The sequence below is a fragment of the Centruroides sculpturatus genome, unplaced genomic scaffold (genome assembly GCF_000671375.1).
Source record: "Centruroides sculpturatus isolate CEXI.00-Female unplaced genomic scaffold, Cexi_2.0 scaffold610, whole genome shotgun sequence".
Lineage (NCBI taxonomy): Eukaryota > Metazoa > Arthropoda > Arachnida > Scorpiones > Buthidae > Centruroides > Centruroides sculpturatus.
In genome coordinates, this window is record NW_019385271.1 from 151,783 (window position 1) to 168,961 (window position 17,179).

At 17.9% G+C, this 17,179-nt stretch overlaps 2 protein-coding genes across 2 annotated transcripts in view; both read right to left on the reverse strand.

Annotated features, from left to right (window-relative positions):
• LOC111636970 (protein SCAF8-like) overlaps positions 1–845 on the reverse strand; it is a 32,826-nt gene extending 31,981 nt beyond the window's left edge. Inside the window, exons 1-2 of the mRNA XM_023382358.1 lie at positions 840–845; positions 332–435 (exon numbers count right to left, since the gene is read on the reverse strand). Coding sequence (XP_023238126.1) covers positions 332–435; positions 840–845 — 110 coding nt within the window. The remainder of the gene's footprint in view (positions 1–331; positions 436–839) is intronic.
• A 15,463-nt stretch (positions 846–16,308) lies between these two features.
• LOC111636987 lies at positions 16,309–17,173 on the reverse strand. The gene is made up of 4 exons (XM_023382382.1): positions 17,113–17,173; positions 16,869–17,042; positions 16,602–16,805; positions 16,309–16,530 (listed from the first exon to the last, which is right to left on the reverse strand). The coding sequence occupies exons 1-4, from the start codon at positions 17,134–17,136 to the stop codon at positions 16,324–16,326; spliced, it is 609 nt and encodes a 202-aa protein (XP_023238150.1). The 5' UTR covers positions 17,137–17,173; the 3' UTR covers positions 16,309–16,323.
• Positions 17,174–17,179: the final 6 nt, after the last annotated feature.

Here is a 17,179-nt window from a genome sequence, read left to right on the forward strand (position 1 = left end):
AGATAGAAGATGATCTGCTTTAGTTCATTTTCACAGAAAAGCGTAATGCCTCACAGAAAAGCAAACTTAGGGCGTCGTACTCGTAGCGCAATCTGTTGGACATAAAAGCCTTAACCTAGATTATATATTTTAATTTATATGAATGTTTAACGGAATAATATACAGCCTATGTCCACCCTGAGGTTCCATTCTAAATATTGGTGAAAGAATTTTTGAAATTGGATGAGTAGTTTCGGAGATTATCTGCTGCAAACAAACTTACATACATACTTACAAACATTACTTTTTTATAATATTAGTATAGATAATTTAATTGACAACGGAAACTCACCTAAGAGCTAATTCATTCGGTTCGGCATTAATATCTCCGTCGTCTTGCTTTTCTTCTTCGTCCTCCTCCTCTTCTTCGTCACTATAGTCAAAATCTAACAATTTCTGTAAAATAAAATAATTAATTTAATAATTTGTCACAGAATGGCAGTTTTTTTTCTTCTAATTATAAACATTAGTATATAATACACTTCCATTTATAATTATAAGGACATCACCATTTTTTGTTTCCTCTAATTACAAATAAAATGCATTTAAGCAAAGTAACATTTCACTTTTATGTCACAATATTTATAGAGTTTGCAGCAGAACATAAAAAATAACTATGTTGCAAACTCTATAAATATTATGATATTAATTTTAAAAATGTTGTAGAATCTTCACATTCTGTTCATTTAAATGCATTTTAAATGTAATTAGAGATGACACAAAAATGGTGATGCACAATCAATAACTAGTAATATGAAGCAAAGTTAAGTTATTTTTAATTAATTAATTTCAAATCTTACAGCCATAACTACTGGCAAATAAAAGTCTCTACTCAAATTCTTTTCAATAAAATAAACAGTAACATAAAATTATCAGTTATAATTACAGAAACATTTATTAATTTATACATGACATAAAAACATCAAAAATCAAGCGTTTCATGTATATGTGTACTCGAATCCATGAGCAAAAGATTTTCAATAATAATTTACCTCGGTTGATGCATATATTATACAATTACTAGAACTTTCGAGGGGTCAGAACCATTTCGCTTCAACAATTCTAACATCATGTTATCAAAGCAAAGTTTTGCAAGATTAAACCTTGAGCCGAGATGCACTTAAATTCAGTCTATTCTGTCATCATTCCCCGTTACAAAATTCTTTTTACTTATAACAAGTTTTTCCTTGGAATACATTATTACATAATAATATAAAAGTTATCTATTGACAGTACTTAAGATATTAAATTTGCCTTGTTTTTCAGAAAACTGAATCTTTATAAACTGTCGAAAAAAATTTGGAATCAGAATACACAAGCACAAAACACTCAATACAGTAGAACCTCGAAAACTCGTCCCTCGATAACTTAGCACTCCGGATAACTGGTCCACACCTTGGCAGGGCGAAAAAATCCTTAGTTAATTAATTTTCATTATAGACAGCTTTATAAAAGTATAAAAGCTCTCATAAAGTATTTTTCTGAGGTCTGTCTTATCAGGTAAATTACTGTACACAGTGTATTCATTAATTTTCATTTTCATGTAGTNTACCAACATGTGGTGATCATCCTAAACTGTGGTTGATTGGGCCATCAAAAGTTTGTGGGAGGAAGTCATAGTACTGTTGCACTGTTCATATATAGAACTCAATGCTCTTGTACAAGATGAAATAATCACAATAATTTGTTAAAAGTTAGAGAAAATATCAATAGGAAGAGTTCCCTTCTCAAAGATTGGCCACATGTCATAGGAAAGTGACAACAGTGTACCTGGTGCATCCTAGTTGACAGATGGGATGAGGGTGCTTCTGAGGATTAAAATTCCTGCATCTAGTTGAGTTGATCTCAAACTATAACTCCTTTCTCATGATCTCCTAGAAAGGAATGATCTTCTGATTCTATAGTGGTAATGATTTGTTGTAACTATATATATTGTGTATATTGCAAAATATTATATATATAAACTAATATTAGCTATACTAGGTATGAGTAATTTAAACCTATGGTTTTTCTAGAATGTAATTATCACCACTGTCAGCAGATAATGAGTCAATTTACTATACAAGTATTCAGAAAATCTTAACATTGTTTTGTTATACAAAATAGTGATTAGAAAGGACAATATTCGATAAATCAAATGAAAACTCTGACATGTATATTTATTTTATTGTAAAATAATACATTATTAACAGATGTAAATAGCATAATTATTTATAAAACTACTTTAAGTTAGAAACAAATTTTGTAACACTAATCATAATTTATATATATTGAGATGTTTGTAATATTTAATATAAATTCAATCTTTTAACTAATCATTTTTTAAACAAAACTTCATATATTTTTATTGATCCAGAAAGTGCTTGTAGAAAAACTGGGAACAAATATACCATTTTTTCGAATTTTGTAAATTTAAAAATAGCAATTATAGTTCTACCATTAGAAGTCAGTTCTTTTCTTTAATTTGTATTTTAATATTTTTTATCCTGAGGCAGACCTTTAAACAGGGTCAAAAACATTTGTTTTGATTAAACTAGTGCTGGAAAAGTGTGTAAGGTGTAGTGTGAGTGCTTTCATTAATCCACTCAACAGATAGCTATGCTACATTTTTCTCAAATTCATTTTTATCCATCTTAGAATGTATAGCAAAAAATTCATGAAAAGATAAAAATCTAAAGGCAAATGTATTATTAAACTGCAGACAGTACTATTTATATATAATATAAAATTCCAAGAATTCCTATAACCTAATTTGTCTTTGACAGAAGTTATGTATAAAGATACTACTCTTTAGAATGATCTGACTTTTCAATTTTGATACCTACATATCAAAAGTTCTATCCTTATAACAGGAATGGGTAAGAATTTCAGAATTTTCAATGGAAATATCCCTAATCTAACAACAAATCCAAACCTAAAATCCAGTGAAGAAAAATCATTTATTTAAGAACAAAAATTTTCACCTTTTACAAAGGCCATCTTCAGGTTCTACTGATAGAACAGTTGTTTTGAAGTATATTTTATTCCAACTTTTTGTTATTTATAAGCATTTAACCTTTTTGTATATGTTGTTTTCTTTTGTAATCGTTTTTATGTTATAATTTATTACTGCATTCCTGTGCATGCAATGTTTGTACACAATGAATGTTATTTAAATTCTGTTTCTAATTTGCATTCTACCAGTACTATTCTACCAGTACTACTGAACCTGAGGATGGCCTTTATAAAGGTTGAAAATGTCTGTTCTTTAATAAATGTTTTTATTCTTCTCCGAGGATTTTAGGTTTGGAAGTGTTGTCATATTACATACATCCAATTCAGAGGTTAGGGTTTCTACATTAATATGTCTGCACTGGACAAACTCTACAGGAAAGCTGTTGTTCGTTTAAGACACATCAATTCCAAATTGGATTTTCTGCTTTATTGCCATTCCCTGGGTATATTTCCAGCATCTATTATGAAAATTATACTACCATTTAAATGCTCATTGTTGCTACCTACCATCAAAAAGTATACATCTTTGTAAATCAATTCATTTAGGAAAGAGATGGAAATATTCAATCATTAAGGAAATCATTGCGTTGGAACATTGCTTGTTTGAAATTGACCCAGCATAATATCACAATTATATATAAATGCAAACTGAAAAAGTGGCATTATGCTTTAAAAGATCTAATCAGTTACAAATAGTAAAGATACAACAATTCAAAGATCTTTAATTTTTTTCTGAGAATTTGATTAATATCTTCTCTTCTGTTACTTTGATTAGAAAGAGAAAACAGAATCTAAGACTAATCATATCTTGTGTGGATTTCACACAATTTTTTAAAATTTTAAAAATAATACTTTTTGTAATTAATAACTGTAGAAGATATAATAGTGCAAAATAAATCAAAACTTTATTAAAAGTAGTTATTTAATCAATTCCAGTGAAAGCATAATGTAACAACTAAAATATTTTAAAAAATTAACAGTTGTTTCTTATACAAGTTTAATGCACCAATTCAAATGGTCGTTCTGGTATTTTATGTATCAAACTTTTTTATTTCTTTTATCTTTATTTTTTGGTTTCTATTAATACACTAAAATTTATTTTTATTTCAGGGTAAACATGGTCACTCAAAGCTTTAAGCTCTTCCCACACTATTTTTGTTATGTTTCTGAATATCATATTGTTCTTAAACAAGTTCAGTACAAAATTAACCACAAGGATTAAGTCTTTCATTGTGTATTAAGCTTACATAGGAATACTTATGAGAGACTGAGATAAGCTGCTGGAACTGCATTTTTGCTATTATCATTGCAGATCAACTCTGGAAAGTTGGCAAGGAAATCAATGCCATTTACCATTCCTTGAATTTGGTAGGAATGAAAGTGAATGCAATTACATATTCCAATGTACAATTATCTATTTCATCAGTTTCACATTGTAATGAGCTTCCTATCCCACAACCATTAAAAGGTATGTAGAGATTAAAAGAAGAAGTTCAGTCAGGTAGTAAGTGTAACAAGGAAAAGAGATGGACTTCAAACGGCACATTTTGCAGTAAGTCACATTTTCCAAATTAACAAGAACTAGATGATTTCATAAGAGACTTATGTCTAACAACAAGCAACTTGTTGAGAATTCAGTATTAATAGAAAAATTTGAAAGAATAAGTGCCATATGACAGTGAAACTTCATTACTTACACTATTTATATTTTGATTTTTCAGAGAAAATTTGGGTGCAGTGAGTGAAGAACACAATAAAATGTTTAAAATGAGAAAAAAAGGAATTTATGATGGCAGATTACATCTAGAATCTGGTGTGCCATGATAATAGGATAATAGTGTTCATAAGAAGCAAAGGCAATCCAAAGTTAATTTTTAGGACATATTTTACTTGTTTTAAGGCATTGATCCAATCAATGCTAGACAAATACTTTATTTATGATTTTTACTCTCTTATAATCCCTGTATTTCCTGTTATTTTGCTTAATGCTTTGCAATATAAGTTATGCATTACACAAGTGCATAGATTTTGTAGTAGTGTAAATTGTGGATAAAAAATTTATGCTATACAAAAATATGACAGTTTTTTTATATCCTTGCATCAAAATTGATAAAGAAACATTAAAATAAATCAGATAAACAAACTTTTCAAAATTTTGTTACCTAGTGAAGTTTTAAGATCATTCAATAACAACTGTATTGATTATATAATTCATTTTTATTTATTGTCATTCCTTATAATTCTACCTTGATAACATAATAGAAATAACATATGTGATACATATGAAATAAAATCAGAAAATATTTTTATTCAATGAACTTAAATTTACTGTATCTATTAAACATTACTATGTTGTTAACTTTTATTATGATGTAAAATTCAGTAGAAATAAATCCACAATCTTACAAAAGTATTATTATACTTATGTTCAACACACATTAGACTTATGCTTTATTTTAGTGGATTATAAAAACAAAATATGCAGTTAGCAAATATAAAGTAAAAATATTCTCAGAATAATTATATTGATCTGTTTAAAAAGAGACCAGCATAGTAAATTATAATCAAAATAAATTTCAGAATTTTAGTGTGATTTACAACAAAAAGAAAATATTTTGGTTTATTAGTATTTCCATATGAATTTTATAATTTATATATTAGGTACACTGAACTGTTAATAAGTTTTACATTGAGATGCAAATTTCCCTTTCTTAGAAACATTTCATTGAGGAGGTGGATATTTACTAACCAATTTAAAAATTATGATTAACTAAACCGCTGATTCATCACTTACATACTTATGTAAATTTTCAAAGCATGATAAATTGTAGTTTAGTATAAGACTTATTCAGTATAAATTATAATAAAGCTTCTTACACTTACATTTTTATTTCGTCAATAAAAACTTTTTAATATAACTAAATTTAAAATTTTGTTGATTATTAATATAGTATATTTTATAAAATCAAAGAATGATTATTTAATTGGATATTTTATAAACAACAATGAACAATTCATCAGATAACAGTTATAAATATCTTGTAATGTTATCACTTATATCAATCTAAATACTTAAAAAAAGGGTTCTGTCATTAAAACTCTAACAGTAGATAACCTTAAATAGAGAATTGCATCATTAGCAATAGAAAATGCAGCGATGAAAGATTTATAGAATTCATATCTAGAAAATACATCTAAAAACAAAGATTATATGATTTAAGAAAATGAATGACTTAAGTTAAAGTTAAAATTATTTCAAAAATCAATTTTTTTTTTTATAAAAAGAGATTTCCTTTCCATTCAAAATTTTAACTTTTGAGAACATTGTTGAATGTTCTCAAAAGAAAAATTATGGGATACATATTTAAATATTGCTGATTAATTAATCTATAACAATCAGTTGCATATATCAAAATTTTAATTATTGTTAATGTAAAAAAAATATTCAAAACAGTTTACACAGTTACAAGATCAAGTTAAAATATGGATAGAATAAAAATATACAAGTAGGATTATTATAATAAAATCTGAACAAGCATAATCTGTCAGACATTCTTTAATCATTCAAAAAAAGAAAAGAAAAACCTTGTAAAGAAATAAAACAAAAACTTAATGATTATATTTTAAAGTACTGAAAATATAGTCATCAAGTTTCATCAAATTATCATTTATATGCCTTTTAAAACAAATTAGTCCATGAAGTATCTAAACAAGAGGATGAAAGAAGAAAAATAATGAAAAACATTAACAATAAAAAAAGTAATTCAAAATGATTGAAAAAATGCTATACTGTAAGAGAAACTTCATTCAGTAAATAATTCTACAACAGTGTACTCATATTATGGCTAAAAATCTACTGGATATTATTACTGGACAAGACATTAATAAGGAAGAGCAATTTATGAGTGGTTTACATTTCTAATGCACCAAATTGTAAGTGCAATATTATTTTGAAAACAAAAAATATGGCATGTCTTAATAAAATATTGGTTATTTAAAACATTATCAATAAATATTTATTTTATAAAAGAATTATTGTGTATATTAGTTTAATCATAGATTGTATTGTTTGAATAACCAGATAAATTTCATAATTTTTGTTTTTTGTCATTTACTAACAGTAGCAATATTTAATGTGTTGCCATTGTGAATTAGTGTTTTTCGACATTAGAATTGCAGTATTTTCTTTCTGTTTTTAGTTGAAACAATCATTTAATTTCTAAACCTAATACATTAAAAAGAATGTTATGAACCATCTTTGTGAGATTACTATAGACTACATCTTTTATTAATACATAGAAATCAGGAGGACAGAGATCAAAATATTATAATTAAAAATGCCATTAAGACAATGAAAATAATGATAAATTCATTTATATCTTTTAATCTATAATTTTTTTCTTGAAGTAAAAAATTATTATTATTAAATTCAATATTTTTTGAAGTTAATTTATTCCATCTGCAGAAACAGATATCAGATACAATTAGAGTATAATATATATTATTTATATAATGCATATGTAATTTATACATGGAATATAGTTTCCAGGTATAAATTATTGCAGATTAGGAATTTGATTAAAATGCTTACTTTGTTTTAATTGTTTCTTAATTAAAATCAAAATTATTTTTTTATGAAAGAATTAATGGATTATTAATATTAATCATTTTCTTAGATTTATTGTGAATTATTTACAGTCAACTGATGAAATAAATACCTTAAAAAGGTAATATAAATTATCATCAAAATATCTTTTAAGGTAACAACAATTTTCAATCATAATTTGATAATAAAGTCTACAGAAATCAAAGTCAATTAACATAAAATTTAACAAATAGTACTTTACTATTCTATTAATAATAATGATTTGTTCTAAAGTGAATTGTTTCATAAGATACTTTAATATTTATATATACATTTTAAATACAGTATACTTTTGTTAATCTGAACAAATTTTGTTCCTTTTTCTGCTAAATGTTCCAACCAATAACAAAAAGAAATCATGAATTAATTTTTAGAAGCATGTCAAATTTGTCTGTATTTCTTTTTTTGACTTGCTTTTCTTTATATACAACTCCACTAATCCAAACAATCCTGTACAATAATTAGTTTAGATTAGCAGAAGTACACTGTATTTTCCTTCTTTTATATTTACAAGTTCAATGTAGTTAAAGACTATATCATTTAAGTAATAGTGCAAACTAAATCTTGCTGCAACTAAATCTTATTAACTTGCATACTATTTTGTAATTGTTATACTCTACATATGTAAAATAAGTTCACATACTTAATATTATGTATCAAAGTTAAATGGCATAATAAATAAACATATAAATTTTTTTAAATTATGGTTTTATACAGGCTATGTTAAATTTATATTTCTACAAGTATTAAAATTGAACTGAAAATAAAATAATAAAACTTTAATTAATTAAAAAAATTTAATTAAATTAAGCTAATATTAATTTCTATTTATTTAATATATATGCAAGATATATAGAAAGTCAAATATTAAGTTTCAAAATTTAAAGACTAATAATTCCAAATTAATTTATAAGTTTCATTAAATTATGTTTCTATCACCAATAAAAAACATTTTCTAGATATGAAAAAAATAAGCATCCAAATTTTCACTTCTTAAGAATACTTATATTTATAACCTGAAGCAATTTTTAAAACGTTTTATTTCAAATTTTGTTTAAAACATTTAAAAAAGTAAAAAAAAAATTGTTGTTTACTTTTAATAATCTCATTCTATTCAATATATCATACAATAATCTTCATTGAGATATCAACTTTATTCAGTAATTAACTTATTAACTGAACCAATAACTGATAAGTATAAAATTTAAGCAAAAAAAGTTTGCGAGAAAACAATGGGATTCAGAAGCATATTCAGATTAGATATAAACTGTTTAAGTAATACCTAATAGAATGTTTTAATAATCAATAAACTTTCAGATGATGAAATATTTTATATTATTATTTATCATTCTTTAGAATGTTGTCAAGTTTGGATTATCACAAATATAAATGTAAATTTAAACTAACATTACAGTTATACACATAAACATAATTATAAAACAAATAATATTTATATCAAAAATGCAAGTATTTATAGTTACCTGTATATCAAATTATTAAATATTTTAACAATAAATATTTCATAATCAAACTTCTTGGAAAAAATTAAATGCACAAGGCAGCTCAATTAAAAGCAAATAGAAAAACACCCACTACAAAAGGAAATTGCTAAGAAAATCCACAAAAAAGATGTAATGAAGCTTGATTCCCCTTACATTTTGGAAGTTTGAATTCTTTTGTTGGATGCTGAATGTTTGTCACTCATCACTGATTGCTGCACTATGGATGTTGATGGAGGTCTGGCTACTTGCCAATTTAAAATAAGAGGAAAAAACCACTAGTCTAGTCTGCATTTTGTTGTCCTAAGGGGTCAAAATATTATTTGTAAAGAGTAAAATATATTAGAGTCATTAAGTTAATTTACCAGTAAATTGTATTGAAAAGTCAGAGACATAAACAACACTATTATGACTTTATACCATAACAATTTATAAAGTTGTTTAAGTTAAACTCCAATGATAAATAAAGAAAACAAGCATTACTAACTTAAAAATTTATTACTTAAAAAAAATTCATAGTGATTTATTGATAGACTATACATGCAACAACTAATGATATTTCAATTATCTTTGAATAAAATCTAGACATTTTAAAGAATTTATCACAAATCAACATTTAAAATGTAAAATATTAAATAAATTTTATATATAAATAAAACTTTTAATCTTGAAGTAAATTGTAATTTATTATCCAATTTCCAAATATAGTTAACAAGCTAAAAGATTTGGCCTCTTTTGTGCTCTCTGAGTGGTAAGGGGCCTAAAACCTCAAAAAAAAAAAAAAAAAAAAAAAAAAAAAAAAAAAAAAAAAAAAAAAAAAAAAAAAAAAAAAAAAAAAAAAAAAAAAAAAAAAAAAAAAAAAAAAAAAAAAAAAAAAAAAAAAAAAAAAAAAAAAAAAAAAAAAAAAAAAAAAAAAAAAAAAAAAAAAAAAAAAAAAAAAAAAAAAAAAAAAAAAAAAAAAAAAAAAAAAAAAAAAAAAAAAAAAAAAAAAAAAAAAAAAAAAAAAAAAAAAAAAAAAAAAAAAAAAAAAAAAAAAAAAAAAAAAAAAAAAAAAAAAAAAAAAAAAAAAAAAAAAAAAAAAAAAAAAAAAAAAAAAAAAAAAAAAAAAAAAAAAAAAAAAAAAAAAAAAAAAAAAAAAAAAAAAAAAAAAAAAAAAAAAAAAAAAAAAAAAAAAAAAAAAAAAAAAAAAAAAAAAAAAAAAAAAAAAAAAAAAAAAAAAAAAAAAAAAAAAAAAAAAAAAAAAAAAAAAAAAAAAAAAAAAAAAAAAAAAAAAAAAAAAAAAAAAAAAAAAAAAAAAAAAAAAAAAAAAAAAAAAAAAAAAAAAAAAAAAAAAAAAAAAAAAAAAAAAAAAAAAAAAAAAAAAAAAAAAAAAAAAAAAAAAAAAAAAAAAAAAAAAAAAAAAAAAAAAAAAAAAAAAAAAAAAAAAAAAAAAAAAAAAAAAAAAAAAAAAAAAAAAAAAAAAAAAAAAAAAAAAAAAAAAAAAAAAAAAAAAAAAAAAAAAAAAAAAAAAAAAAAAAAAAAAAAAAAAAAAAAAAAAAAAAAAAAAAAAAAAAAAAAAAAAAAAAAAAAAAAAAAAAAAAAAAAAAAAAAAAAAAAAAAAAAAAAAAAAAAAAAAAAAAAAAAAAAAAAAAAAAAAAAAAAAAAAAAAAAAAAAAAAAAAAAAAAAAAAAAAAAAAAAAAAAAAAAAAAAAAAAAAAAAAAAAAAAAAAAAAAAAAAAAAAAAAAAAAAAAAAAAAAAAAAAAAAAAAAAAAAAAAAAAAAAAAAAAAAAAAAAAAAAAAAAAAAAAAAAAAAAAAAAAAAAAAAAAAAAAAAAAAAAAAAAAAAAAAAAAAAAAAAAAAAAAAAAAAAAAAAAAAAAAAAAAAAAAAAAAAAAAAAAAAAAAAAAAAAAAAAAAAAAAAAAAAAAAAAAAAAAAAAAAAAAAAAAAAAAAAAAAAAAAAAAAAAAAAAAAAAAAAAAAAAAAAAAAAAAAAAAAAAAAAAAAAAAAAAAAAAAAAAAAAAAAAAAAAAAAAAAAAAAAAAAAAAAAAAAAAAAAAAAAAAAAAAAAAAAAAAAAAAAAAAAAAAAAAAAAAAAAAAAAAAAAAAAAAAAAAAAAAAAAAAAAAAAAAAAAAAAAAAAAAAAAAAAAAAAAAAAAAAAAAAAAAAAAAAAAAAAAAAAAAAAAAAAAAAAAAAAAAAAAAAAAAAAAAAAAAAAAAAAAAAAAAAAAAAAAAAAAAAAAAAAAAAAAAAAAAAAAAAAAAAAAAAAAAAAAAAAAAAAAAAAAAAAAAAAAAAAAAAAAAAAAAAAAAAAAAAAAAAAAAAAAAAAAAAAAAAAAAAAAAAAAAAAAAAAAAAAAAAAAAAAAAAAAAAAAAAAAAAAAAAAAAAAAAAAAAAAAAAAAAAAAAAAAAAAAAAAAAAAAAAAAAAAAAAAAAAAAAAAAAAAAAAAAAAAAAAAAAAAAAAAAAAAAAAAAAAAAAAAAAAAAAAAAAAAAAAAAAAAAAAAAAAAAAAAAAAAAAAAAAAAAAAAAAAAAAAAAAAAAAAAAAAAAAAAAAAAAAAAAAAAAAAAAAAAAAAAAAAAAAAAAAAAAAAAAAAAAAAAAAAAAAAAAAAAAAAAAAAAAAAAAAAAAAAAAAAAAAAAAAAAAAAAAAAAAAAAAAAAAAAAAAAAAAAAAAAAAAAAAAAAAAAAAAAAAAAAAAAAAAAAAAAAAAAAAAAAAAAAAAAAAAAAAAAAAAAAAAAAAAAAAAAAAAAAAAAAAAAAAAAAAAAAAAAAAAAAAAAAAAAAAAAAAAAAAAAAAAAAAAAAAAAAAAAAAAAAAAAAAAAAAAAAAAAAAAAAAAAAAAAAAAAAAAAAAAAAAAAAAAAAAAAAAAAAAAAAAAAAAAAAAAAAAAAAAAAAAAAAAAAAAAAAAAAAAAAAAAAAAAAAAAAAAAAAAAAAAAAAAAAAAAAAAAAAAAAAAAAAAAAAAAAAAAAAAAAAAAAAAAAAAAAAAAAAAAAAAAAAAAAAAAAAAAAAAAAAAAAAAAAAAAAAAAAAAAAAAAAAAAAAAAAAAAAAAAAAAAAAAAAAAAAAAAAAAAAAAAAAAAAAAAAAAAAAAAAAAAAAAAAAAAAAAAAAAAAAAAAAAAAAAAAAAAAAAAAAAAAAAAAAAAAAAAAAAAAAAAAAAAAAAAAAAAAAAAAAAAAAAAAAAAAAAAAAAAAAAAAAAAAAAAAAAAAAAAAAAAAAAAAAAAAAAAAAAAAAAAAAAAAAAAAAAAAAAAAAAAAAAAAAAAAAAAAAAAAAAAAAAAAAAAAAAAAAAAAAAAAAAAAAAAAAAAAAAAAAAAAAAAAAAAAAAAAAAAAAAAAAAAAAAAAAAAAAAAAAAAAAAAAAAAAAAAAAAAAAAAAAAAAAAAAAAAAAAAAAAAAAAAAAAAAAAAAAAAAAAAAAAAAAAAAAAAAAAAAAAAAAAAAAAAAAAAAAAAAAAAAAAAAAAAAAAAAAAAAAAAAAAAAAAAAAAAAAAAAAAAAAAAAAAAAAAAAAAAAAAAAAAAAAAAAAAAAAAAAAAAAAAAAAAAAAAAAAAAAAAAAAAAAAAAAAAAAAAAAAAAAAAAAAAAAAAAAAAAAAAAAAAAAAAAAAAAAAAAAAAAAAAAAAAAAAAAAAAAAAAAAAAAAAAAAAAAAAAAAAAAAAAAAAAAAAAAAAAAAAAAAAAAAAAAAAAAAAAAAAAAAAAAAAAAAAAAAAAAAAAAAAAAAAAAAAAAAAAAAAAAAAAAAAAAAAAAAAAAAAAAAAAAAAAAAAAAAAAAAAAAAAAAAAAAAAAAAAAAAAAAAAAAAAAAAAAAAAAAAAAAAAAAAAAAAAAAAAAAAAAAAAAAAAAAAAAAAAAAAAAAAAAAAAAAAAAAAAAAAAAAAAAAAAAAAAAAAAAAAAAAAAAAAAAAAAAAAAAAAAAAAAAAAAAAAAAAAAAAAAAAAAAAAAAAAAAAAAAAAAAAAAAAAAAAAAAAAAAAAAAAAAAAAAAAAAAAAAAAAAAAAAAAAAAAAAAAAAAAAAAAAAAAAAAAAAAAAAAAAAAAAAAAAAAAAAAAAAAAAAAAAAAAAAAAAAAAAAAAAAAAAAAAAAAAAAAAAAAAAAAAAAAAAAAAAAAAAAAAAAAAAAAAAAAAAAAAAAAAAAAAAAAAAAAAAAAAAAAAAAAAAAAAAAAAAAAAAAAAAAAAAAAAAAAAAAAAAAAAAAAAAAAAAAAAAAAAAAAAAAAAAAAAAAAAAAAAAAAAAAAAAAAAAAAAAAAAAAAAAAAAAAAAAAAAAAAAAAAAAAAAAAAAAAAAAAAAAAAAAAAAAAAAAAAAAAAAAAAAAAAAAAAAAAAAAAAAAAAAAAAAAAAAAAAAAAAAAAAAAAAAAAAAAAAAAAAAAAAAAAAAAAAAAAAAAAAAAAAAAAAAAAAAAAAAAAAAAAAAAAAAAAAAAAAAAAAAAAAAAAAAAAAAAAAAAAAAAAAAAAAAAAAAAAAAAAAAAAAAAAAAAAAAAAAAAAAAAAAAAAAAAAAAAAAAAAAAAAAAAAAAAAAAAAAAAAAAAAAAAAAAAAAAAAAAAAAAAAAAAAAAAAAAAAAAAAAAAAAAAAAAAAAAAAAAAAAAAAAAAAAAAAAAAAAAAAAAAAAAAAAAAAAAAAAAAAAAAAAAAAAAAAAAAAAAAAAAAAAAAAAAAAAAAAAAAAAAAAAAAAAAAAAAAAAAAAAAAAAAAAAAAAAAAAAAAAAAAAAAAAAAAAAAAAAAAAAAAAAAAAAAAAAAAAAAAAAAAAAAAAAAAAAAAAAAAAAAAAAAAAAAAAAAAAAAAAAAAAAAAAAAAAAAAAAAAAAAAAAAAAAAAAAAAAAAAAAAAAAAAAAAAAAAAAAAAAAAAAAAAAAAAAAAAAAAAAAAAAAAAAAAAAAAAAAAAAAAAAAAAAAAAAAAAAAAAAAAAAAAAAAAAAAAAAAAAAAAAAAAAAAAAAAAAAAAAAAAAAAAAAAAAAAAAAAAAAAAAAAAAAAAAAAAAAAAAAAAAAAAAAAAAAAAAAAAAAAAAAAAAAAAAAAAAAAAAAAAAAAAAAAAAAAAAAAAAAAAAAAAAAAAAAAAAAAAAAAAAAAAAAAAAAAAAAAAAAAAAAAAAAAAAAAAAAAAAAAAAAAAAAAAAAAAAAAAAAAAAAAAAAAAAAAAAAAAAAAAAAAAAAAAAAAAAAAAAAAAAAAAAAAAAAAAAAAAAAAAAAAAAAAAAAAAAAAAAAAAAAAAAAAAAAAAAAAAAAAAAAAAAAAAAAAAAAAAAAAAAAAAAAAAAAAAAAAAAAAAAAAAAAAAAAAAAAAAAAAAAAAAAAAAAAAAAAAAAAAAAAAAAAAAAAAAAAAAAAAAAAAAAAAAAAAAAAAAAAAAAAAAAAAAAAAAAAAAAAAAAAAAAAAAAAAAAAAAAAAAAAAAAAAAAAAAAAAAAAAAAAAAAAAAAAAAAAAAAAAAAAAAAAAAAAAAAAAAAAAAAAAAAAAAAAAAAAAAAAAAAAAAAAAAAAAAAAAAAAAAAAAAAAAAAAAAAAAAAAAAAAAAAAAAAAAAAAAAAAAAAAAAAAAAAAAAAAAAAAAAAAAAAAAAAAAAAAAAAAAAAAAAAAAAAAAAAAAAAAAAAAAAAAAAAAAAAAAAAAAAAAAAAAAAAAAAAAAAAAAAAAAAAAAAAAAAAAAAAAAAAAAAAAAAAAAAAAAAAAAAAAAAAAAAAAAAAAAAAAAAAAAAAAAAAAAAAAAAAAAAAAAAAAAAAAAAAAAAAAAAAAAAAAAAAAAAAAAAAAAAAAAAAAAAAAAAAAAAAAAAAAAAAAAAAAAAAAAAAAAAAAAAAAAAAAAAAAAAAAAAAAAAAAAAAAAAAAAAAAAAAAAAAAAAAAAAAAAAAAAAAAAAAAAAAAAAAAAAAAAAAAAAAAAAAAAAAAAAAAAAAAAAAAAAAAAAAAAAAAAAAAAAAAAAAAAAAAAAAAAAAAAAAAAAAAAAAAAAAAAAAAAAAAAAAAAAAAAAAAAAAAAAAAAAAAAAAAAAAAAAAAAAAAAAAAAAAAAAAAAAAAAAAAAAAAAAAAAAAAAAAAAAAAAAAAAAAAAAAAAAAAAAAAAAAAAAAAAAAAAAAAAAAAAAAAAAAAAAAAAAAAAAAAAAAAAAAAAAAAAAAAAAAAAAAAAAAAAAAAAAAAAAAAAAAAAAAAAAAAAAAAAAAAAAAAAAAAAAAAAAAAAAAAAAAAAAAAAAAAAAAAAAAAAAAAAAAAAAAAAAAAAAAAAAAAAAAAAAAAAAAAAAAAAAAAAAAAAAAAAAAAAAAAAAAAAAAAAAAAAAAAAAAAAAAAAAAAAAAAAAAAAAAAAAAAAAAAAAAAAAAAAAAAAAAAAAAAAAAAAAAAAAAAAAAAAAAAAAAAAAAAAAAAAAAAAAAAAAAAAAAAAAAAAAAAAAAAAAAAAAAAAAAAAAAAAAAAAAAAAAAAAAAAAAAAAAAAAAAAAAAAAANATTTAAGATCAACAATGCACCAGCAAAGACTAAGTAATTTAGTTTATAGCTATAGTTTCAATTGAACATGAAATCTTAGACAGCTTGGATACAAGAAAATTGATAGCAGATTTCGCAAACATGAAGGCAAGAAGAGTTCAATTTCTGTAGATAAATATTTATATGGTTTTACACTTAAGTAAATAAAAATAACTTAGTAATAATAAATAGTTCTTTTTGTAAAGTATTTCTTTTCTTTTTTCACACCTTTATGAGACAACACTAAAGAGCCTTTCTGGCAAGCTCAGCGCAGGTAGTCGTAGTTAAACAGGGGGCGGCATAATCGGTATTGCACACGGGCGTTCAAACAGCTAGCGGCGCCCCTGCACTGAGAAATGTTACGTGTGTTTAACAAGGTTCAGAAAACTTTGAAAATGTTAACAACGGTTCGGCCGAACCTGTGCGAACCTGCTGAATATCACCACTGCCTACATGGTGTTGCATTTTACATGGCCACCAGTATATTTGCTCGTTGTTTGTATTTTCAAATTTTATATACAATACTCGTATAAAGTATTCGGCATTAGCCTCCCGGTGGACGAGGAGGTTAGCGTATTAATTTATCCATGAAAAGTTTAGAATCAACACGAGCTCGAATTGAAATTAGTGTTGTAACGAATAGTATATTCGGCCTGAGGCCGAATACCGAATATTCGGCCAGGAGCGTGGCCGAATAGCCGAATATTCGGCCAAACTATTCGGCTCGATTAAATGGTTTTTTATGACTATGAAGAAGATTTTTTAAAGTAATAAGGATAGATTCAGGATCAGTTTGAACTGATGCTCGTTTGGGAGGACGAACCAAACTGTACACAGTCATCAGTCTGTACAGGTATAAGAAGTGCACTGTTGTGGGATGAGAATTGCTTCCACTTCCTTGTCTTATCATTCCAAAGAAACGCTAATTGAAATGAAAACATAAGTTAAGGTTTAATACAAGATTATATAATCATTACACTAAGTCAATTTTACCTCTAATGGGTCCTGATTAAAGTGAGCTGTCAGGATATAATATGAGTTTGGAAGCAATTGTCTGACGAGTGCTAAGATACTAGTCAGCGTCAAGCGTAGATTTTCTGCTGTCTGGTGGCTCAAAAATCCCTTTTGATCAGTGCTTCTAATCTGTAATCTGAATGCTTCCCATCTATTTAACCATTCTAGAGATTCTTCAATAACCTATTTTTAAAAAGTTGTTAATTAAAACATTTATAGTTTTTGCTAGTGAATCATTACTATTACCTTGAGATCATTTGAATCATGTCTGATTCCTTCCTGTGGCAATCTACGATTTAAAGCATCAAAAAGAGCATTGATGTGACGTATGAAACTTATTGTAACATCTGCATTCTTTAGGATAGCAACCTCACGCTGTTTATAAAACAGCATAGCATCAGCAAAAGTATTACTAAATATCTATAAATATATGAGATAAATAAAAGTATTCTTATCAAGTCAAGATTATATAAGTAAAAAAAAGTGTTACTTGAGCTGCCAGCAATACACTCATTCTCTGGAAGTTATTGGGATTAACATGTATTTCTGTCACTTTG

What these genes read in the sequence shown, in the direction of transcription:
- LOC111636987 (XM_023382382.1), bottom strand. Translation starts at nt 17,136, where the DNA reads ATGAGTGTATTGCTGGCAGCTCAA. An exon ending in GTGTATTGCTGGCAGCTCAA is followed by an intron (nt 17,043 to 17,112) that starts GTAACACTTTTT and finishes ATATATTTATAG; the next exon opens with ATATTTAGTAATACTTTTGC. An exon ending in ATGATTCAAATGATCTCAAG is followed by an intron (nt 16,806 to 16,868) that starts GTAATAGTAATG and finishes TTTTAAAAATAG; the next exon opens with GTTATTGAAGAATCTCTAGA.